This window comes from Balaenoptera ricei, chromosome 3, assembly GCF_028023285.1.
Source record: "Balaenoptera ricei isolate mBalRic1 chromosome 3, mBalRic1.hap2, whole genome shotgun sequence".
NCBI lineage: Eukaryota > Metazoa > Chordata > Mammalia > Artiodactyla > Balaenopteridae > Balaenoptera > Balaenoptera ricei.
In genome coordinates this window covers 31,526,248-31,551,761 of record NC_082641.1, presented here as the reverse complement: position 1 = coordinate 31,551,761, position 25,514 = coordinate 31,526,248, and the positions used below count along the sequence as shown (strand labels likewise).

The 25,514-nt window shown below is 37.7% G+C and overlaps 1 protein-coding gene across 3 annotated transcripts in view; it reads right to left on the bottom strand.

Annotated features, from left to right (window-relative positions):
* The window catches only part of WDR70 (WD repeat domain 70), a 327,284-nt gene that overhangs the window by 205,957 nt on the left and 95,813 nt on the right, over positions 1-25,514 (bottom strand). For all 3 annotated transcript variants that reach the window (XM_059916261.1, XM_059916260.1, XM_059916262.1), the window contains exon 8: positions 16,360-16,513. In XM_059916261.1, the coding sequence (XP_059772244.1) occupies positions 16,360-16,513 (154 nt within the window). The remainder of the gene's footprint in view (positions 1-16,359; positions 16,514-25,514) is intronic.

Below are 25,514 nucleotides of genomic sequence, written 5' to 3'. Positions count from 1 at the left end.
CATTTCCTCCCATACATGTGACTCTTTCCCCACATCGGGGCCTTTACACGTGCTTTTCCGCCTGCTGGAAAGCTCTTTTTCCACTTTTACGTGACTGGCTTCTTCTCACTCTTTCAATCTCAGCTTACATGCCACTTATTTAAATGAGTATTGCCTGGCCCTCTATCTAAGTGAATATGGCCCATTCCGTTCTTCTCTACCAGAGTACCTGTCCATTTCCTTGATAACAGTCACCGTAATTCGTGATGCCATATCTATTAACTTCTTATTTGATTCTTGACCCTGTGTTAATGTTTTACATATTCATAAATAAACAAATAAGGATGGGAAAAAAACCTAAAACAATATAAACCGAAATAAATGAACCCTACTGTATTTCAAATGAACAACAAATACACTGAAAGAATAAACAACGAGTAATAACCCAAGTAACTATACACCCTGTAGTGGGTTGAACGGCGGCTCCCCCCAAAAGATATGTCCACGTCCTAATCACTGGAACCTGTGAATGGACCTTATTTGGAAAAAGAATATTTTTAGATCTAATTAAGCATCTCAAGATAAGGTCACTCTGAATTATCTGGGTCAGCCCTAAATTTGATAACAAGTATCCTCAAGTATCCTTATAAGAGAGAGGAGAGGAGAAGACACAAAGAGGAGAAGGCTCTGTGAAGGTGGAAGCAGAGACTGGAGTTTCGCAGCCACAAGGATGCCCAGAGTCACCAGAGGCTAGAAGAGGCGAGGAACGATTCCTCCAGAGCCGCTGGGGGGAGCGTGGCCATGCCAATACCTTGATTTCAGACTTCTGGCCTCCAAAATTGTGGAAGAAAAAATTTCCATTGTTTTAAGCTACCAGGTGTGTGGTAATCTGTTACAGTAGTCCTGGGAAACTACTAATATATACTCTCAGTCTAAAGACCAAAAGCACGGTAAATAAATACTGCATTCCAGTTAATAATATATCTGTGTCTTTTTTTGCAATGGTATGCGTTAACAATTCTGAAACTGCTTTCAGTACAATGAAGATTTAAGCAATATTTGAGGAAATATGTTGAAGATAATGGGAGTCGAGTTTCTCACTGTTGGAGAAGGGAGTTACTAGAGTGGAAAAGGGGAAGACTAGAATGAACTTTGTGGTGTTTGACTGAAACTGGGGATATCAATATGAACTGATGGTTTTTAATAGGTAGATGTAAATTTAAGGGTAAATGTACATTTGTAAATTATTCTCTAGCTTTATATGCTGCAAATGTCTAGAAACAATGACACCTCAGCAAACATAGCACAGATATCCTGGTTTCTAAATATCATTCTCCACTAAAGGAACCAGGGCTCCTTGGAGAAATTATTGCTTTGGGGTCTGAGGTAGGAAAAGTACAAGATGAACATAGAATATTTGGTTATGCTAAAAAAATAAGAAAGTGTTGCAAAAATGACAGGGATATGCTAAAAAGATAAAATGCAGGTTGGAGAGGCTTCCACCAGCTAAACCTGGGACAATTAGGGCATCAAAATAAATAAAGTAATGGATTATAAACCACTGACTAAAATAAGAACCCTTGAATGCATATTAACATAATAAAGAAATAAATAAGAGAAAGCTCTTCCTTACAGAATACTAATAAATATAATATAAATTATAGAGTTAGAAAAATCATCAGTTTGCAATCATGACAGTAATACCTGATTCAGACAAGAACCATCAATGGATGCTAAAACTAATGGAGGAAAGTCTGATAATACACAGGGTAATTGCATGGTCTCAAAATCTCCCTGCAAATGGCTTAATAATGACAAAGAGATAATAGTAACTTTATAGTGAAGAAGAAATCTGGTAGGCTCCATCTTAACAAGTGATCCAAGTTTACATCATCAATACTGGGATGCAACTGACATCGTGTACTTTCTGATATGAGGAAGTAAGGAGGGTACAATATCATTTGTGGGTCAATCTTTTTAGAAATGCATACCCTGACTCTAATTATGAGAAAAAACAGGCAAAATTGAATTCTACATTTTACAAAGTAAAAGGCTTACAGTCTTCAAAAATATCAAAGTAAAAAAAGCGGGGGGGGGGGCAGAGAAACTATTTCGAATTAAAGGAGACAAAAAGGCATGATGATTGAACTGGTGAGAAAATAATTAGGAACAAGATCATTAAGATAACTGATGAAACTATCGACTATGGATTAGATAATAGTATTTTATCAACATTAAATTCATGGTTATATAAGAAAATGTAATGTTATTAGGAACACCACACTAAAGAATTTAAGAGCAAAGGAGCATGATGTTTGCAACTTCTTTTCAAAAGTTGGGGGAGGGGCTTCCCTGGTGGCGCAGTGGTTGAGAATCTGCCTGCCAATGCAAGGGACGCGGGTTCGAGCCCTGGTCTGGGAGGATCCCGCGTGTCGCGGAGCAGCTGGGCCCGTGGGCCACAATTACTGAGCCTGCGCGTCTGGAGCCTGTGCTCCGCAACAAGAGAGGCCGCGATGGTGAGAGGCCCGCGCACCGCGATGAAGGGTGGCCCCCACTTGCCACAGCTGGAGAGAGCCCACGCACAGAAACGAAGACCCAACACAGCCATAAATAAATAAATAAATAAATAAATAAATAAATAAATAAATAAATAAAAAAGTTGGGGGAAATTAAACACACATACATAATTTTTATGTATGTGCGTATACATATGTGTGTGAGTGTTTGGGGGGGTGTATAAGTGAAGTGGGAGGAAAGGAGGGAGAGGGGAGGGAGAGTGTATATTAGTTGAGGGAGGAAGGGAGGAAGAGATGAGGGGGAGATAAAGCAATGGGGTGAAATGTTAGCAATTGGTAAATCTGAAAATGGGGTATAAAGAAGCTGTGTACTGATTTTACAACTTTTCTGTAAATTTGAAATTACATCAAAATAAATACCTTAAAAAATATATTCTGGCTGCTCTGTGAAGAAAAGTCTGCTGCAAAAACAAAAGAGGAATTAAGAGGGTCAACTGGGAAGATATTGATGTGATTCATGTGAAAATTGACAGTGGCCTGGACTAGGGAACAGCAAGAAAGTGTTCAGAAGCAAGAAGATTTGGGATACATTTTAAAGACAGAGACAATAGGATTCCCTAAAGAATTGGATCTGGGCTATAATAACAGATGAAGCCAGTGCCTGTGATCTGAGCAGCTGTGTGAATGGGGTGACTGTATAAATACATGCCATTCTTTCTGGCCATGGAGAACATGAACCTCAATCTGTGTTCAGGGAATTTGCCCCAAAAATGACTCTTCGTAGAAGACAGAGGCTACCTCTCATAGAGAAGCAAAAAGTCAGATGCCGACTTTGCCAGCCTCCCTTACAGATATGACACAGGAAATGCAATTGAGCTCTAGCCACGACATTCATTTTGAGCTGTGACTCAAAGACAATGAGGATACCCTCTTTCTATCTCATCCGTTCAGGCTGCTACAACAAAAATACCATAAACTGAGTGGCTTATAAACAACAAACATTTATTTCTCATAGTGCTGGAGGCTGGGAAGTTCAAGATCAAGGCCGTTTTAGTGTCCGAACTTCCTAATTCACAGATGCGGTCTTTCTGCTATAACCTCACATGGTGAAGGAGAAAGAGAAGTTTCTCTGTCCACTTTCATAAGGGCACTAAACCCATTCATGAGAGTCCTGCCTTCATGACCTAATCACCTAAAGGCACCACCTCCTAGTAACATCACGTTGGGGTTAGGATTTCAACATATGAACTTGGGGGAGACACAACATTCAGACCTGAGGACTCTCCTTAAGGACAGCAGTACTGCATCTCCCGCAAGACAGAGTTCCCTGCTCTTCAGTAGCAGTGGTACAAGCTGTGACATTCAATGTCTGGCAGTGACCATCACGATTTTATCAGCAAACCAGGTTTGTAGCATGGTTTGGGGGCATTGTTCCTGCATTTCACATCAAGTGTCATTCACCCCTTCCAGCATTCTCATTACACATCAATCAAATAGAGTAAGCTTCTGCTGCAAGAACAGGTACTGAAATCCTCGCTCATAATTTTTATCAGGGAACTGCAGTGAATTAAAATATATTTTACAGGAGGTTCCAGTTTCACTCCAGATGGAATATACACATTCCATCCTATCACTCCATCTGATTACAATAAGTTCTGAACAAAATTTTAAAAGTTACTGGCAGAAGACACTGAATAGTAGATAAGATCAAGCAAAAAGGATACAGAACCCAGGTCCCAAGGAGCAGTGAGGTGATGAGTTTCCTGGGGATGTTTTTTGCCTTCTCACTTCCCAACATAGGCTCTGGGGCAGCCCACATTGACAACTGAGAGCAAGAGCAGATAGACGGGGTTCCAAGAAAAGGTTGCAATCTCCAGAGGGTAGGGGTGGTGGGTAGGGAGAGTAGTGAAGGACCTGGGAGACAAAGCTCTTGTGACCTGACCTACCCTATGCCAGGCAAGCACGAGGAACAAAGCTGCCAGTCTCCCCTCAGTGCTGGTACCAGAAATGGAAGTAGCCTTTACAGGCCAAAGAACTACTGACTGCCTCCTTTTCACGACAGGCAAGCAGTGGCTCTGAGGTGGCACTTCTCATCCTCCCAACCAGCTGCAGTGGCCCTGTGAGGCGATTACAGCAGATGACTGCCAGCAACAAAACAGTAACTGCCCTCTCCCTAGTGACAGGAGAAGCCCTTCAGGGAGGATATCTATGGGCTCTCCTGACCCTACACCAGGGAAGGGCCAGCAACAAAGAAGCATGGCATCTCCTCCCCTGACCCAAAAGCAGCAAGGACAGCAACCTCAATGGGGTAGAACATTTTTGATGTTCCATGCCCTCTACTAGGCCAACATTAGCAACAAAGTAAGACTAAGCCTTCCAACCATACAGTAGCATTTGTAGGACAGAACCCTTCTGATACTCTATGCTTTACATTGGGATAATGCCAACACAGACTAGCAGCACTCTATTTTCCCACCAACTCACAGAAGCAGCTGCTGAGGGGTAGGTAAAACTTGATTTCCCCATCCCATTCCAGCTTTGCCCAGAGGCATACCCAGTTATAGGAACTGCTACATAGCACAAAAAGAGTAAGTCTCTGGTTTTCCAGCAAGAACACCAGAACAGAAAACTTCTGAAAACAGAGGGGAAAGGGAAAATTATGGGCTTAAGAAATAAGAGAGCTAGAGAAAAATATCATCTAAATCTGTACAAAAAGTCCTGAGCTCACTCCTGAGGTACATATATGTAAAACCTGTGAGAATCAACTGAAGAAAAGCACTGAGATCTCAAGATGGTGCAGACTACCATCAAGGTTCCACACAGACTCCTGGGTAACACACACGAGACAAACCAGAATAGCATACAGAGGCATAAAGGCTTTGGAAATTAAACCAATACTGGAAGTAAAAACAGCTCACAGAAGTCAGGTCAGGACATACAGTCTCAAACTAATCAAATTGACTGTCAGCTAAAAAGAAACCACATATTCACATAAGCAAAAAAAACCTCTAGCATTCTCCAGAAGTTTTAGACAGGAGTCAGAATCTCATAACACAGTATTCAAAGTGTCAAGGATACAATCCAAAATTTAACATACAAAGAACCAGGAAAATCTAACCAACTCTCAAGAAATAAGACAAAAGATGCCAACCACAAGATGATCCAAATGTTAGAATTCTCAGAAAATTACTTTAAATCAGTGTTTACAATCATGATACAAAAAGGGAAAGCAAACACTTTTGAAACAAATGCAAACATAGACATGCTCAGCAAAGAAAAACAGACTAATTTTTTAAAATGGTTGTACTGAAAAATACAATAATGGAAATTAAAAATTCACTGGAGGGGCCCAATAGGAGAATGGATACATCAAAGGACAGAGTCAGTGAACTTGAAGACAGGTCAATAGAAATAATTCAATCTAAACCATAGGAAGAAAAAAGAATAGGGAAAAAATGAGCAGAGACAATAATATTAGACAATATCAAAAGATTTAGTATTCATGTTATATAAGATTCAGAAAGAGGAGAAATAGGTGCAAAAAATTTTTGAAGAAATAATGGCTAAAAATTTCCCCAAAGTGGTGAAAAATGTAAACTTACAGATCTAAGAACCTCAGTGAATGCCAAACAAAATGAACTAAAAACAAAAAACAAACTAATGAAAGCCAGAAGACAGTGAAACAACACTTTTAAAGTACTGAGAGAAAAATACTGTCAAGTTAAATGTACAGAAAATGTACTTCAGAAGTGAAGGTGAAATAAAGACATTCTAAGATGAAAGAAAACTAAGAGAACTAATTCACATGGAAATTAAAAGAATAACAAAAAATTTCAAGAATCATTTTATTATTTCAAGAATACTTATTATTTTATTCTTATTATTTTATTATTTCAAGAAATATTAATTTAAGAATAATCATAAGGACCTTCCTGGTGGCGCAGTGGTTAAGAATCCTCCTGCCAACGCAGGGGACACGGGTTCGAGCCCTGGTCCGGGAACATCCCACATGGCACAAAGCAACTAAGCCCGTGTGCCACAACTACTGAGCCTGTGCTCTAGAGCCCGCGAGCCACAACTACTGAGCCTGTGTGCCACAACTACTGAAGCCCGTGTGCCTAGAGCCTGTGCTCCGCAGCAAGAGAAGCCACTGAAATGAGAAGCCCGTGCACCGCAATGAAGAGTAGCCCCCCACTTGCCGCAACTAGAGAAAGCCTGCACGCAGCAATGAAGACCTAATGCAGCCAAAAATAAATAAATTAATTTTTAAAAATAATCATGAAAAGAAGGAACAAAGTTGAAGGATTCACACTTTCCAATTTCAAAATTATCTACATGTCAATGTTAATAGCAGCTTTATTCATAAAGCTTTGTAGGTAAAACATGTTTTGCCAATGGAACAGATGTGCAATGAGAGGGAAAGGGGGAAGTAAAGAAGACATTTCAAGAAGGAGAGAATAATCAACTGTGTCAAACACTGCTGAGAGTTACAGTATTATGAGAACTGACCACCAGATATGAATGGCATGATGGGTGGGCGCCATGAACAGATAAGTGAGTTAGGTTCCCCTCAATTCTGTGCACCGAAGGTACTAAAAGATAGTAATTAAACTGGCTCATAGGGTAAAATCACAGGACTGTCAGGGATCCCATTAATCTCTTTCCAAAATAGAAATTTGCCAGTCTTTGCTTATTTAAGAAAAAAAAAGAATTTCTAATACCAAGCAGTAAATAGGTACCTGATCTAGTTTCACCCCATTAAATATCTGCCTCTGGGAAAACAGCTCATGATTTGCAACAGAACACCCCAATAACCCCAAGACATGCCCTACCTTCAAGGACTTAGATCCTAAACTGCCTTGGCTTCCTCAATCTTGCACACTACTCCACACCTTCATTCTCCCGCTCTGCTTAGCTCAGCTCCACCTCCACTGACATCTCCGCCTGGCCTCTTAATCTAATGTGGAGCCTGCTTACCTCCCAGTCAGTTCCTAGTTTCCCATCTTCCGCTCCCACTCCCAGACTCAGGGATTCACCCATTCTCAGCGCAATGGGTACTGCTCAGTCCAGTTCTTAGAATCCCTCTTCCTATGCTTTGCCATAACAACAACCCCACAGCTGACCCAGCCCGTACAGGTCTTCAAGGCAGGCTCCAGAAAACAGGTCTTCTACTGATATTTGTTGATTAGAGTTGAAATAGCATCTTGAAATATAAAGGATAGTTCTAAGAGGACCAAAAGAAGATGATCCCTATTACATAGAACACTATTATAAAATGTGGTCACCTTAGTTGTTGAATACACAGAATATGAACACAAATAGTAAGTTAAACTGAAGAAATCTAAAAGACTATGAATGTTGTTTCTTGTTTGTAAAGACAAGAGTATGACAAAGGCAATGGGAATGTTAAGTACCCTTGTGTTAAAACAGTGACGAAAATTAGTCATAACAAAAAATGAAGTTCAACTAAGGATTCTTAAATGGAACTAAACAGATTCAGTACCACGGCTAACATTAGTGGAAAAATTTTTTAAGTGACACCTATTCAAGAAGAGTCAGTGACTAAAACACTTTTTCATCAAATAAACTAGGTTTTCTCTCTTTCTCCTTTATCTAAACATAGGCAGGCAGCCCTGGAAAAAAAAATTTTTTCCCCTCCTTTATTTAACAGCCTTAACTGGAAAGAGCCTAGTAGAAAGAATGAAACATCTATTTGTTTCTCATAATATGCTAAACTTTTCATACAGAGAGGACATTATCAAACCATGACGACTATTGGTTTCCTCTAACACACACGCGTGCGCACACACACACACACACAGAGGTGTGCTGATCAATACTGTCAGTCCATACCCCTGTGGCAGCCTCATGACAAAGGTGTAAAATAGCTGCCTCGCCGCAGCACCATTTGTAGTCACTGAATGAAGTGAGGCTCTGTCACCCACAAAAATGAAAGTACCCATGTCTTTGGCATGGTGAGCTTACTAACAGAAGCAACTCCTATGAAGAGATGAAATGCATCAGGGAATATACCTTGAGCTTTAATCCAAAAGTTCTTCTTAACCAAAGTCTATTCAGGGGCTTTCAGGAATCACCAAACTTCCTGAAGTTGCCAGCAAGATTTTGTGTCTGTATATTTTGCTGGAGAAAACGTTCATAGCTTGATTTGGGGAGGTGGCAAACTTCTTCTCTAACGGACTACATAGTAACTATTTTAGGCTTTCTGGCCACATGGTCTTTGAGGCAACTACCCAAATTCTACCGCTGTAAGCACAAAAGCAGTCATAGACAACAGTAAATGAATGGGCATGGCTGTGTTTCAGTAAACTTTTATTTACAAAAAACAGGTTGCAGGCTGGATTTGGACCACAGGCTACAGCCTGCTGACCCCTGTTGTAATCCATCACACTCTTAGTCATTTACTTCTAGGAATCAAGGACTCTGAAGTCCAAATCTTTCTAATTCCCGAGCAATTTTAAAATCCATTTGAAGATATCAAAGAGATCAATTCATTCTTCTTTGATCTACTCAACTCCAATGACCTCTTCTAAGATATTTCAGCAGCCCCAACTATGGCTAATTCTGTCCACAGATGGTTCCTTTTCTGAAATCAAGAACTTTCTTTTCAACATCCTAAATTTCAACCAATCACTCAGCATAAACCTGAGTGTCCTTTTGCTGTACTTATAATGAACAACTTTTATTATGGAATAACTCCCTCCTCCTCATCATTGTACTCCATTCAAACACCTCGGGCTCATGAATAGACTCAGGGATATCATACGAATGTGCCGAATGACTATCTACAAATTTAGATTTGGTGGCCATTAATGCTCCCACAATTCTTCCAACAATTTTTCTCTCACGCCATCAATAGCTATTCTAAGCCTTCACTGTCCTACATAAGGCCTCATCCCAACATCTCCTAACACAAAATCAGGAAATAACCCTGTGACTACATGGTGATAACTTCAACTGCCTATCTAAGGCTCACCACCTATAAACATATCTGCACATGAGCCCATCCTTATCCCTCCATTCCCAGTGTAAATAAATTCCCTCCTCCCACTCAAAGCTAATTCCTGCTCTTATGTTTGATCTCTATCACTACCACCTCCTCGGGGACTTTGATAATTACTTAGTATGTTTGGTATTTGCAGAACTGTGTTAGTTTTCTATTGCTGTGTAACAAATTACCACAAACTTAGGGGCTTAAAACAACTCCAATTTATTAGCTAACAGTTTTGGGGGTCAGAAGTCCAGTCACAATCCAGAAGTCTGAATTTTCTGCTCAGGGTCTCATAGACTAAAATCAGGATGTCGGTAGGGCTTCCTTCTGGAGGCTCTGGGGAAGCATTTGTTTCCAAGTTCATTCAGGTTGCTGGCAGAATCCAACTTCCTGTGGGTGCAGGACTAAGATGTCTATTTCATTGCATCTGTCAGCTGGGGGCTGCTCTCAGCATCTAGAGGCTGTGTCCTTGCCACATGGATTCCTTCACCTTCAAAGCCAGCAAATGAAAACCTTTCTCTTGTTGAATCTGAATTAGACAAAGCCATGCCCCAAAATCTTTGCAAAAACAATCTCTTCTTGATATATACACACTACCATATATAAAATAGATAACTAATAAGGACCTACTATATAACACAGGGAACTCTACTCAATACTCTGTAATGGCCTATATGTGAAAAGAATCTAAAAAAGAGTAGATATATGTATATGTGCAACTGATTCACTTTGCTGTACACCTGAAACTAACACATTGTAAGTCAACTATACTCCAATAAAAACTAAAAAAAAAAAGAATAGGGGAAAAAAAAATCCCTTCTTTATCCATAGCCCTTGCTGAAATGGCTAAGAAATAACCTCCTTAAGCTTCCTAGAGGTCACCTGGTTTGTTTGAGAAAATCTGTGAGGCACATGCTTCATTTCCTGAAAGAGTCTTTAGTGTGACTGAATGTTCTGACCTTTTGATCTTTCTGAGGTTTTAGCAAAAGGTTATATAGCCACACCCTGGGCTTTTTCCTCTATGCCACACTTTCAGAAGCAATTTCTTCATTTTAACATTCTTTGCCATCTGGATAGGCTCAAAATTAACTAAATCATCTAGTACTCATTCCTTTTTGACAAGACTTCTCTCAGTTTACCTTTTTTCTCTCATATTTTATTATAAGTAGCAAGAAGAAACCAGGCAGTACTTTCAACATTTTGCTTGTAAATCTCCTTGGCTATAGCTATGCATCCAACTTCATCACTCAGGTTCTGCCTGCATCTTCAAAGCCTTGAACAGAGAATCCCCCTTGAGTCAAATCCCTCGAATTTTAAAATCCTTTTTTGCCAGGAAGAGCCCAATCCCTTTTAAGGGCTCATCTGATTAGGCAGGATGCACTGAAGATAATCTTCCTTTCTTAAAGACAACTGTGCCAGACAATATAACCTCATCACAGAAGTATCTCATCATAGTCATTGGTCACATCCACACTCAAGGGGAGGGGCAGGGAACCTTGGGTGCCTTCTTAGAATTCTTCCTACAAGGACTGTGTGTGTAGCAATTCTGAAATTACTTTCTATGGACTATACCATTGAAGAAATGAGAAAATATACTGGTGATGTTGGAGGCCAAGTTTCTCACTGGAGAAGTGAAATACAAATATGGAATGGGGAAAGGCTAGGAAGTTGGATGAGCATTGGATATATCAGGGTGAACTCATGTTTTTTAATATATTTTATTTTTTGGTTGGTTGGTTTATCCTCCCAGCCCCAGCTCTGTCTTCTGAAAGAGTCTAGAGGCATTAACACCTCAGCAGCAATGAACATGTCCAGTGCCCAGATGCTGATTTGTAAACAGAATTCCCTATTCAAAAGAGCCATGGAATGCTAGAGAAATCAGAACAGAAAAGTACAAGGTGAGCCAGGAACTTTTCTTGTGCCAGAATGTAAGAAAGTACCCCCCAAATGATGGGGATATGTCAAAAGGATATAAACCAGTGTTATGGAATTTCTATTAGATAAAAAGCTCTGGAAATATTCAGAAATTGCAAAGAAACACAATGTACTTTAAATCACTGCATTTTTTAGAGTTTATATTTGCAGTTAAAACCATCAGTTACAAATGCTTAAGGAAATAAAAATATACCTAGAATTCACAGTTTACAATATTTTACTCCTACGAAACAATATTTACCATTAAAAGGACATGCCTAAAATACTTCATCTCCAAATAATAAGGGCAATTTTCTGGAGTGGCTGGATATCAGAATAACTACATGTACTATTCAAATATAAATACAGCATTTGAAAATACCTTTTTCCCAGAATTCTTTATAAAGCTTCTAATCTCCATAATTAAAGTACACTCACAGAGAGATGGCCCACTAAAATATTCAAGAATTCTGGTGTCCCCTGAGCCTGTCCCCTCCCACTTTAGGCAAGTAATTATGAAATAAATGGCACAGAACTGTTTTAATGTTGAAAAAGAAAAAGGCTGAAGGCAAAGGATGTGTCTAAGAGTTTAAAGTAATAGAGAAAAACAATCTCTGGGACTTCCCTGGCGGTCCAGTGGTTAAGACTCCACACTTCCACTGCAGGGGGCGCAGGTTTGATCCTTGGTGGAGAACTAAGATCCCACATGCCGCAGGGCGCGGTCAAAAAAAAAAAGAACAGAAAAAAAAGAAAAACACTCTCTGATTGGAAGTAATGTACTAACATTCTCGTTTAGAATAAATAAGTTTTAGATGACAATGTAACTACAGTTTTTAAAGCATGCTTTTGAACGGTTTAAGGGCTGATTCCTGTTTATCCTTGTCCTACTTTCCTAATGACTTAAACCTGAAGAAGTAATGCCCCATTTTCCCAGATAATATAACCAATAAATCCCATGAACCCCAGATCAGTGACCTTCATATTTTAAAGACATACCAGAACCTGATTTTCAAAGGATAACTTACAGAGAACTCCAACACATAAAACAGACAAAACTGGAACTTCTCTGGCTGAAAGAGGAGGCCTGCTGCCCCTCACTCACACTCTAAGGCCTCTCATTCCACCCGACTACAGGCCCTGAGGCACTGGCATACAATCCCAAGACTGCAGAACATGGAAAATGTGCCTCCAAACAATAACTGATGTAAAGGTTCTGGTGTGATCAGAAAAAATGTTTTTCAGACGCATAAAGGAAAAAATACAGAAATTGACATCTTAATAGTGATTATATTTGGGTAGTAGAATTATGAGTATTTTTTCTTTCTTTATTTTCCAAATTTTTAATAGTCAATAAGAATTACTGTTAGAAACCCAATAAACTATTTTTAAAAGGTATAAATGTAAATACTCTCCCTGTAATGCATTGTGTTGCAGTATGTAACAGAAAAAAAAATTCTGTACCACTATAGGTACACATTAAAAAGAAATATACACATACACACAGAGACACAAAGATTAGAGATAAAAATCTAACGATATAACAATTTAATAATATAATTAGAAAGGCCTGTTTATGGTTGAAGTACATAATATTTTATCATAATAGATTAGATATATTTAATAGTTTCCTTTAATGTCCTACTTGTTGAACTTTCCAGTAAAGCCACAAGTTAATAATTACTCTTGGAATCAGAAAAGAAGCTTAGAAGTTAAGAAAAAGTATCCCATGAAATCTGCTTCTTTCAAATAATAATTCTTGCATTTCTAAAACCCATCACTCAAGCCAAAGACTACAATAAAGTTACAAGTAATGTTTCCTAAACAAATAGTTAATTATATTTGCTTCTGGAAAATGGAGAGAGTAAATATTAACCATGATTTTGAAATCAAAGTAGAGATAATATTAGACAAGATTGGGAGAGTTATAATATTTAGTTACAATATACGGTTGTTTTTTACAGATTGGTAATTAACTTAATACTTTAATTTCCTACATTTCTACATAGATTTGTTTATCCACCCTCGTCCTACTTTCCCAATAATCTTACTATATGTAATATATATATATTTATATAAACATATATATATATATTTCTGAAATAAATATATATATATTTCTGAAACTGCAGAAACAGCCAGATACAGAACCAACCAGATTTCTTTCTTCTTGAAACTTTCTTGGCTAAAACCTAAATCCACAAAGTCTTAGTCTTTTTATAATGTAAGAAGCCCTGAGCGGCTGAAATCATTAAGAGCTTAGAAACTGGCAAAAACTTCTCTTCCTCATATTATTTAAGCAAAATTGTCTATGGTAATCATAAACTAAAAAAAGAATAAGTTAAATAAGAGTTTTTAAAGCTTTCATTTCCACAAACCCATTGTTTAAATAAAGTTTTAGATTCCCAAAATCTTCAAATAAAACAGATAAAAACAGAACTATTTGAGTTTAAGATAGGGAGATTGATCTGGAGCCCTATCTGCTTTATTTCCTTATCACCATCACCCTCAAAACAACATCTTTGGTGGAATCCTCAGGGCAATGATTTTAAGATGAGGGGAGAGAAACTCTAGTGGAATATGTGGGGGGAAAAAAACACTATTCAAACCACCACTACAATATAATTGCATATAGCATTATGTTTAAATTATATTTGAATGCTGTTTGAATCGTCTAACACACACTGGACACTCAATAAACAGTCAATAAACAAAAGGAAAGGCATGAGACTGTGATCTCATTAGGATTAAGAGGCATTTCACTAGGCTTCAGCAGAGGGCAGTTTGAAACACACTGTATTAATTTATTCCAATAGCTCAACTACAGCACCTAAAATAGATTACAGTCAATTCTCATTACTCGCAGCAGTTATGGTCTACAAAGTTCTGCAAACACTGAATTATCAAATACAGGATTAGATTACTGCAAGTCTCTGGTCACATTTTTGTCAACCAATCAATACATAACTTTGTTTTATGTATGTTTGTGTTTAAGGACATCTTTTATTTAACATATATAGCTGAGTCATTAACAATGAACTCACAGCCAACAGCACTATAACTCTTTCCTGAATGAAGCTTATCTAACACATGTATTTTCTCTATAAGGCACATCAAAGACTTTCTTGAACTTAGGTAACACTTGACAGGACTACAGCAATTCAGCCCTGGGGGCCATTTTAAACAGCAAGATCACCAACAAAAAGCACAAAAATAAGAAAAATGTAGCACTAAATAGACCCAAAAGGACACTTGATTACAGCATGAGAACTGAAACAAGAAGGTGGAGCATCGCCTTGCTCAAATGCTTTTTTGCCACTCTGTGCCAGACGCGTGTCTGGAAATTACCATGAAAGTGCTGTGAGTATTGATTCTGGGGTTACAAAAAAGTTTTAGCAAGTAGGTGAGCTTGCAAATACAGAAACCACAAATAATGAGGATCGAGTGTATTTTCTTAGACAATCAAATCTCATGTAAGATGTTGACTTAGGCACAACCCAAAGGTACTAGAAGAAGGTACTAGATAGGAGGGGAAGAAAGAGTGAAAATCAGAATTCAAATGAAGGCTCAAAATTCTACATCAACCATATGCCCTGACACTTTAACATATCTTTAAATCGTTTGTATTTATGTATAGGAGAGATTTACTTAGAGATTTACTTATAAAAACTACATAAAGTCTTAATTTCCACTCATACAGTGGGAGACTTGATATAATGCATAATAAAAACCTTTTAAAATCCAGAATGCACAAAGTGCTGCACAGTGTGGTCACTAAATTAAAAATTGCATTATTGTTCCCAATCCATCACCCCTCCCTGTATCCACAACTTCTGACATGTGGTACTGCAGTTCCTCTCACTACAGACCAGATGTTACTCATGGTCATGTGACTTGCTTTGGTCAGTGGAATGTTCGTGGGCATGATATGAGCAATGGTTTGAAATATGCTTTCAGAGTTGGAGTCTCCTTCTTGTATTTCTGCCATCACCATAAGAAAAACATGCCCTCAGGTAGTCTGTTGGTACAAGGAGGAACAGAGTCACACGGAACAAACCTACACTCTACCTGCAGCTTGGAGCCAAGCCCAGGCAAGAGCAGCCAACCCATATATATGTTAGCAATTATAAATAAGCCATTAAGTTTCATAGCATTATTGGGACTATAGTTAATTGATATTTAATATGCATTAATTTTAAAATATCATTATACCACTAAAAGCCTTTACATAAAAAGATTGATGAGACCCTCTTTCATTCTTGGACTAAAGCCTAGTACATAGTAGGTTTGTGGTAGACTGTATTTCAAAAGATGGCTGCATTCATATCTCCCAACCCACATGATACTTTACAATGTGATCTTGCCATTCACCCACCAAAGGGTGAAGTCTATCTCCTCTCTCCCCGAATTTGGGCTGGTCCTATGATGCTGTGTAAGACTCAACACCATACCTTAAGGAATCTGAAGTTCCCATGTTCATCCTTCATGGAACCTAGTCACCAAGCAGCAAGTCAAACCACACTAAGTGTCTACCACACTGTGAGAAAGTCCAAACTAGACACGTGGAAGGAGAAAGGGGGCAGGGTTGGAGGGAGAGAACGTGTGTGTGTGTGTGTGTGTGTGTGTGTGTGTGTGTGTGTATGAGAGAGAGAGAGAAACAGAAGGGGCAGGGGAAAGAGGAAGAGAGAAAGAAATGCCACTGGTGAGAGCACCAGCTGTAAACCATCAGAGTGAGGCCATTTTGGACTTTACAACTGTCCTAGTGCCCCAGCTGACACTACGAAGCAGAAGAACTTCCTGGTCAATGCACAAAATTGCAAGAAATAATAAATTATTTTTAAAAAGGCATTAACTTTTGGGGTAAATTATGGCAGCACCAACAAGTTGTTAGTAAATGTGTACTGAATTAATTAAATTCACTAAAATATTCTGTGTCATACTTACCTTGGTGTTGGCCATATCTACAATATACTGGTCTCCTTTTATACACTCCATTACTTCAAAACCATCTCTGTCAATCACTTTGGCCTGAGAGCTTCCAGATACAACAAGAATCATGTCTCCTGTGTTACTGTACTGTAATGACTTGATCTGATGGCTATGAAAAAAAAAAAGACAGTCTGGTAAGACACTGAGCATGTTTATACTTTCACTTATTAAGCACTGTCAGAAAAAAAGTCACAGAACTGCACAAATTGTTAATTCTACAAAATCAGGAACATCAACCTCAAATGGGCCCTCAATACCAGTGCCTGCCCTGTTAAGCTCTCCTCCCACTCTCCACAGCAACCTATTAAAATCTTCTCTACTCGCCTTAAATCTTCAACCCAAACAACTCCCCCTCTGTAGCTGTTGATTCTTCCTGCTCTTTCCCAGAAGAAACATATAAGAACTGCCTCAACATCCTCTGATTACTGTTATAAATGTATCTGCTTCTGAACGCCTCTTGCTTCTTCCGTTTGATTACAACGGTGAAAATGAACCTCTTCCTGCCCCAGGCATATCTACTACCTATATTCTGGATCCCACCCCTTTCCAGTCTCCTCAGTAACTTCTGACTACTCTCCCTCTCTCTCCTCCCCTTCACAGCTAAGCTATCTAAACAAGTTTTCATCTCCTTCCTTATTTCTCTAGCACTGTAGTATCCTTTCCACCCTCACCACCCCGCTGAGAGCGATCTTGCCATTGTGGCTGTAGTGAATGCTATGGTGTGCCACCCAGATGGATCCTTTCAGGAATGAAGTACTCATTCCCCCAAGCTTCCAGGATTTGGCCTGCTGGTGGCTTACAACTAAACCCTCAGGAATTTCCCTGAGTTGCAGAGAACTCCCTCATCCAAGGCTATGTTACCATCCCAAAGCGTCCCACAGTCAATGACTGGTCAATGTGCAGTAAAATGGTCCAGCCCTCTGTTTCAATCGGGAATATCTCAGAAGGGTTACTCCAGCTTCAGATCTCCCTGTGGGAATCAGCTGAGGCTGCTGTTGCAACTACCTGGCAATTCAGTTCCTCCATCTTCCTAATGCTGCTTCCCTGCACCTTCTCTCCTAGGGGTTGATCCCAGAAGCACTCCTCAACAAACCTCCTACATGCAAATCCTGAAGCTTCAAAATGTTTCGCGGGAACCTAACCTGAGCGACTTGGTAGCAAAAGTAGACCTAAGAAGTCCACTCCAGTGGTGTCAATCACTGACTGGTTAGCAATGAGGACCCCACCTCTGGTGGTACATAGTCCCTGATAAGCTGCAGCAGCGCAAATGCAACTGCTAAAACTGTTGGTCAAAGGGAAGGCACTGGCTGGTGAAATACTTCAGGCATTTGAGAGGTACAGGAAAAGAAGTAATTGAAAGGACTATGGAACTGGGTAGCTATTGCTAGGGGCAGTCAGCGCAAAAAAGAAAGACAATGAAAGGCTGAGGATGATAAATCACTAATTAAAGACTACAGACTGAAAGCCGGAGGGCCCATTTAGCAGCACATAAAGACAGGGTTATTGCTCTCTGTCAGGTAAGTGCTATGCAGTCACTGATCCCGTAAAGCAGGTGTTTCTACTTCTATTAGGAAGGAAGACCAAAAGCAGTTGACATTCGTATGTAAATCAACAGCAGCATACATTTACATGCTTGAACCAGGGCTACGTTAATTTTCTAGTCCTTTGTCTTAAAATAGTCCCAAGGGACCTGGATCACCTGGACAATCCAAAGAGATTCATGCTGGTCCATGATCTCCATGACAGCATGTTAACTATATCAGGTGAGCAAAATGTCTAAACTACATTGGTGAGAAACACTCTCTCCAGGAGATGAGAGATAAAACCTAGAAAAGATCAGGAGACTGAGAAAAGGAGATGTGGGGAAGATCCACATAGACGGACATATGAAAGTGGACACCAAAAATGAAGCTCTTTGTATCACATGTTAACCCCAGAGAGCATCAACCTTAAAAGAGGCAATGAATAACCATGCAGACAAAGTTAGCTGGCCAGTTCAGTTGACATTAGCTAGCTTTTGTCATCGTCCACTCCACTCTTAATGCAATAGGCTCATAAATGAAACAGTGGTGCTAGCAGGGATGAAAGTTATGCGTGGGAATGACAACAACTCTCCAAAGTTGACCTAACTATTGCTGAAGGTCCAACCCGCCAGTAACAGAGGCCTATGGTAAGACCCCCTCCTAAAATCAATACTAAGCTAATAAATATGTAAAATACATAATATGAAAGACTGTGATAAGTGTACAGGGAAAAACAGAATAGAGAAGGCAGATAGTAGGTACCAAGGGGGCAGGAATAAATATTTTAAGTGGAGTGGTCAGGAAGTAAGTGATTGAATAGTTTATCAGGTAACTGAGGTAGTAGGTTATGGAGATATTTTCAGGAAGAGTATTCCAAGAAGAGGGAAGAGTTACTAGAAAGGACCTGCAGCAAGAGAATACTTGGTATGTTCCCAATGTGGCTGTAGAATGAGCAAAAAGAACAGGAGTTGGAGATAAGGTCAGAATGCAGCCAGTGGGGTGGTGCAGATCATGGAGGGCCAGGTAAGGCACCAAAAGGACCTTGGTTTTACTCTCTCTAGAAGAAATGAGAGGAAACCCACTAGAGCATTTTGAGCTGAGAAATGACAAAATCTGACTTATTCTGTACAGAACCACTTTTTTGGCCTGGACTATTTTATAGTCTGAAGTCTATGGAGCCCTTTTTAGCATGTTTTTAAACACATTAAAAAACACACACCAGACATACCATGGAAATCATTCATAAAGAAATAACTATAAAAATATATATTTTTTTAAATTTGTGACATAATATGGAGTTTCTACACTAATGTATCAAGTAACTAGGCCTAGAGGCAGGTCTGATAACTTCTGTAATTTCAAAGCAGTGATGATCATATACAATATATCTTTCAATATACCTGTAACAATGGTAATGTGATATGAAAGCATCTGAAATTTGCAGGTACACCTGTGACTTTGTTGCCTACTTTCATAATTAAAGGAAATGCTAAATTTCAGTTAGAGGTTAGTGAAAGGAAAGAAATTTTCATCCAGGTTCACAGAAATTGGGAGAACCAGATATTGAACTCATGAGCCATAGAATTTTGTATAACCATAATTAAGAAATTAAGTGACAAAGTAGAAATCTTATATGTAGAACTGAAAATCATAAAAAAGAAATATGAAAAAATTCTAGAATGAAAAATACATAACTGATATTTAGAACTAATAGATGGGTTTAATAGCAGAGAATTAACAGTTAAAAGATCACTTTTAGATTGAAGCATGGCGAGAAAAAATGGAAAATGCAGAAAAAAACATAAGATACACATAAGATATGGTAAAAAGGTCTCATACGGGAATTGCAGAATGGAAGGAGTGAGAAGCAAAATGTGAAGAGGTGACTGTTAAAATTGGAAAAATGATAAAAGACACTAAACCAGAGATTCAGTAAGTATTATAAACACCAGTAGGATAGTAGAAAACCACACCCAGGCATATCATAGTAAAACTGCTGAAAAATTAAAGACAAAAGTAAAACGTTTAAAACAGCCAGAGTGGGGAAAAAAAATACCTTCAAAAGGGTAAAAATAAAACTAACGGAAGACTTTTGCAAAGAAGCAACAAAAGCCAGAGGACAACGCAATGATATCTTCAAAGTTCTGAATAAAAATAACTGCCTATATGGAATTATAGGATCACTAAAAATAAAGACAAAATAATTTCCCGAAAAATAGACGCCAAAAGAGTTTGTCAACAGCTGACTATACTAACGGAAAGAGCCCTCAGGCAGAAAGAAAATGATCCCAGATAAAAGCATACAGACACAGTATGGTATGAAAAATAACAGAAAGGGAGGATATATAAGTAAATCTCAATGACTACTGACTTCATAAAACAACAATAATATATCTGATGGGACTTAAAATGTATACACACACACATACCCATATATAAAATTGAAATACATGAAAAGAACTGCAAAAGTGTAGGAGAGGATAAATGTAGTTACATATAGTAAATGTTCTAAAGTCTTTGTATTGACTGGGAAGGGGTAAAAGTACTAATTTTTAATAAAATTTCAGTCTATTATTAGAATATATGATGTAATCTTTAGGGTAACCACTAAAGGAACAGTAAAAGACACTAACGAGCCAACTGAGAGGAGAATATATAGTATTAAAAAATTAATGCAGGGACTTCCCTGGTGGTGCAGTGGTTGGGAGTCCACCTGCCAATGCAGGGGACACGGATTCGAGCCCTGGTCCAGGAAGATCCCACATGCCGCGGAGCAACTAAGCCTGTGAGCCCCAACTACTGAGTCTGTGCTCTACAGCCTGCGAGCCACAACTACTGAAGCCCACGTGCCACAACTACTGAGCCCACATGCCACAACTACTGAAGCTTGCACGCCTAGAGCCTGTGCTCTGCAACAAGAGAAGCCACCACAATAAGAAGCCCACTCAACGCAATTAAAGAAAGCCCCCGCGCAGCAACAAAGGTCCAATGCAGCCATAAATAAATAAATAAATAAATAATTTAAAAATTTAATTCAAAGGAAAGGACAGTAAATGGGAAATCAAACAGGCTAGACAAATAGAAAACAATGAATGAGATGGATGACTTAGGCTCAAACTTATCAGCAATAACATTAAATATAATTAAATTAAGTATTACAATTAAAAGGCAAAGTTTGTAAGAATGATTAAAAAATAAGCTTTCACTTAAAAGAGACACATACAGAGAGGAAAGTGTGAAAGCAAAAGGATGTAAAAACATAATTCACAAATACCGACTAAAAGAAAGCTGGTATATCTTACTAATATCAGGCAGAGTAGACTTTAAAGCAAAGAACATTAATGAAGGTAAAAAGGACATTTCATAATGCCATTTGCAGCAACATGGATGGACCTAGAGATTATCATACTAAGTGAAGTAAGTCAAAGACAAATCCCATATGATATCACTTACATGTGCAATCTAAAATACAACACAAATCAACGTATCTATGAAACAAAAACAGACTCACAGACATAGAGAACAGACTTGTGGTTGCCAAGGGGGAAGTGGAGTAGGGGAGGGAAGGAATGGGAGTTTGAGATTAGCGAAGGCAAACTACCATATATAGAATGGATAAACAAAAGTTTCTTATCAGGTTTTGGTATCAAGGTATTTCTGTTCTCATGAAAAAAATTGGAAATCATTCCTACTTTTTCTGTTCTCTGGAGATCTTTGGATATAATTTATTATTTTTTCTAGCTTTTTGAAATGGATGTTTAGATCATTAAAATGTTTTTTTGGTAATATATGCATTTAAGTGTGTAAATTTTCTTCTAAATATGGCTTCGGCTGCATGTCACAAGTTCTAATCCATTGTCTTTTCATCATCACCCAATTAAAAATACTTTCTAATTTCTCTTGTGTTTTCTTCTTTGACCTAGGGATTATTTACTTAATTATTGCTTAATTTTCAAACATTTGGTGGTTTTCAAATTATTTTTTAGAATTGCTTTCTCACTTAATTCCACTAGGATTAGAGAACATTTAGACTTTGGGCATTTATTGAGACTTGATTTACAGACCAGTATATGTCAATTTTAAAAGCATTATTTATATGCCTGAATGTATTTTGGAACAACATATGTAAATTAGTCATTTATTAATTATGTTGTTCAAATCTTCTATTTCTGTACTGATTTTTTTTTTTTTTTGCAATATCAGTTACTGGGAAAGTCACACTCCCAGTATGACTGTGGATTTGCCTGTTTCTTCCTTTAGTTTTGTTGGGTTTTGCTTTATATATTTGGAGGTATATCATTAGGTGCAAGTACATTTAAAACATCTTCTTGGAAAAAAAGAGCTGAGCACAGAGGTAGCTGGAATAAGGTTCCAAAGTGCTTTTGAAAATGTTCATTTTCCCCTGTTAGTCCTTTTGGCTGGAAGAAAGTAATGTGTATTTTACCTCTGCATTATTTGCAGGGATTCTGCTGAGCTGTTTTCTCATGATATAGCTTTCCCTAAAGAAGGAAAAGGATTTTTAAAAAGTCTTTGAGATAGAAAAGTATATTGTGAGTTTAAAAACGTCGTAGCAGGGAAAAGGCTACATTTTTGTGAAAGATGTGTAAAAAAAAAAAACAATTGTAAGCTGTGTTCTGACATAAATCTGAGGGTAAGCAGAGAAAAGGCTGCTTTTTAAAAAATATATTTTTATGTTTTTATATATGTTTTAGGTACATGCATTTTGTTGCTTTGGAATAAAGCATCACTTGACATAAAAAAAAAAATCTTGGTGGACTGCACATTTTATCATTATAAAATGTCCCTTTTTTTTAGATTTTATTGAAGTATAGTTGATTTACAATGTTGTGTTAATTTCTTCTGTACAGCAAAGTGACTCAGCTATACATACATATATTCTTTTTCATATTCTTTTCCATTATGGTTTGTCACAGGATATTGAATATAGTTCCCTGTGCTATACAATAGCCAATATCTCTTATGAACACAGATACAAAAAAAAGTTCTAAACAAAATACTAGCAAATTCAATCCAGCAATATGTAAATACATCACAATCAAGTAAGAGTTATTTAAGGAAGGCAATACGGGTTTAACATCCAGTCGATTCATGTGATTTTCTATAATTACAGAATATAGTAGGAAAAATAATTCAAGTATTTCATAAACCTTATTAAAAGACATTAGTAAGAATATGAATGGGCCAAGTCAAAGACTGGGAGAAAATATTCATAACATGTATCTGACAAAGGATTCCTATCTAATATATGTAAAGAACTCCTAAAGTACAATAATTTTTTAAAAAAAATGACCAACAACCCACTAAAAAGCGTGCAAAAGGAATAGACACTTCACAAAATAAATGCAAATGTCCTATGTAAACATTTAAAAATATGGCCAATTACCAGACAGTGTAGGGGACCACAGTTAGGCGGAACAAGCCCATGAGACTACTTTATAGGCTTGAGGCCAGTCTATAGGCAAGATGCTTTGGGGATACATCCTGAACCCACCACAGCTATGGCCACATGTCAGACAGTCACATGTTATTAAAGGAAATCCTCAGAAGTACAAATTAAAAAGGTATATAAATGTTTCTAAGCATGGAGCTGTTTGTTATTTCCCCATAGCACTTAACACCATCTGTTATTATATATGTTTTGTTTATAGTTGGCCTTCCCTCACTAGAACAAAAGCTCCATGAGGACAGGACTATATTTATGTAGTGTTCTATGCCCAAAACCTAAAACAATACCTGGCACACGGGAAGTGTTCTATAAATGCTTGTCAAATGGATATAAATTTTAGAATAATTCCAACTATATCTGTTTGTGATATGTATAAACATTAAAAAGTAGGTTATAAAACAATATGTACAGAATGGTATTAGTTTTGTAAAATAAAAATATTTACATATATGAGTAAAAAAGACTAGAAGGATAAATACCACAATGTTAACAGTAGTTACCTCCACGACATAGGGTTTGAAAAATATACAGATATAAGTGTTAGGGCAAAATAAATTATATATTATTTTAACCAATAAGAGTAAATTATAAAATTCTCAAAGAGCCAGGAAAATTATCACTGGGATGGTGAAATGAAAAAATCTACCCTCTGTGAGGACGAAAGCTATCACATCAACAATTTCAATATAGTCGCGTCTGTCAGTATCCAAGGGTGATCGGTTCCACGACTACCAACCCACATACCAAAATCTGCAGATGGTCAAGTCACCTATATAAAACGGCATAGTAAGTCAGCCCTCTGTACCCGCAGGTTCCACATCCATGGATTCCATCTGCGGTTGGCTGAATCCACAGATTAGAAACCCACAGATACAGAGAGATGACTACATGTGAGTCTGTCACCATCTCACATCCTATAAGACCAGGACTGTTCAAGAGAACTTTCTGTAATGATGGAAATATTCTATATCTATGCTGTCCATTATGGTAGCCACTAGCCACAAGTGTCTATCAAGCACTTGAAATATCACTAGTGCAACTAAGGAACTTAATTTTTAATTTTATTTAATTTAAATTTAAATAGCCACGTGTGGCTAGTGGCTAATGAACTGAACAGTGCACCTGTTTACATATGAAATAAATATAAAACAGTATCAAGTTTGGAACAACAGAAGATTCACATTGTCTCATAAAATGGATGAAAAATGAAATACTAAGCTATGTAAAATGTTCTTTAAAAACAAAACGAAAGAAAACCTAATGAAATCTATAAAAGTCCACTTGGACAATAATACCTACCAATATTAAAAAAGCCTCTGTGCAGCTCCCTAAATGTGACTTTCAGTCACAAATTTAGAAATGACTACTGAAGTAAACTCCTCAGGTAAAAATTTTATTACCATGCTAAAAAATAGTCTCTAACATTTTTCACACATGGCAAAGTATCTCACATCAGAGCAATCTTAAAGGTATGCTATCACAGGTGTCATTATCTTAAAAAAGAAATCCTAAACAAATATGAATGGAAAGCAAATAATTAAACACCCTAAATAGATATTAATACACAAACTCAAAGAATTCTGTAATATATATACATACACACACAGACACACAATGGAATATTATTCAGCCATAAAAAAAGAATAAAATTTTGCCATTTGCAACAACATGAATGGACCAAGAGGGTATTATGCTTAGTGAAATAAGTCAGACAGAGAAAGACAAATACTATATGTTATCACTTGCATGTGGAATCTAAAAATAAAACAAACAAACGTAACAAAACAGAAACAGACTAACAGATATAAAGAACAAACTAATGGTTACCAGTGGGAGGAGGGATGGGGAAAGGGGCAAGATGGGGGTAGGGGATTAAGAGGGACAAACTACTACGTATAAAATAAATACGATACAAGGATATATTGTACAGCATAGGAAAAATAGCCAATATTTTATAACAACTTTAAATGGTGTATAATCTATAAAAATATTGAATCACTATGTTATACAACTAAAACTAATATTGTAAATCAACTATACTTTAATTAAAAAAAAACTCTGGTAGAGAACCAACTTAATAATCAAAGCCCAAAACATAAAGTTTCTCTATCAAAAATAAA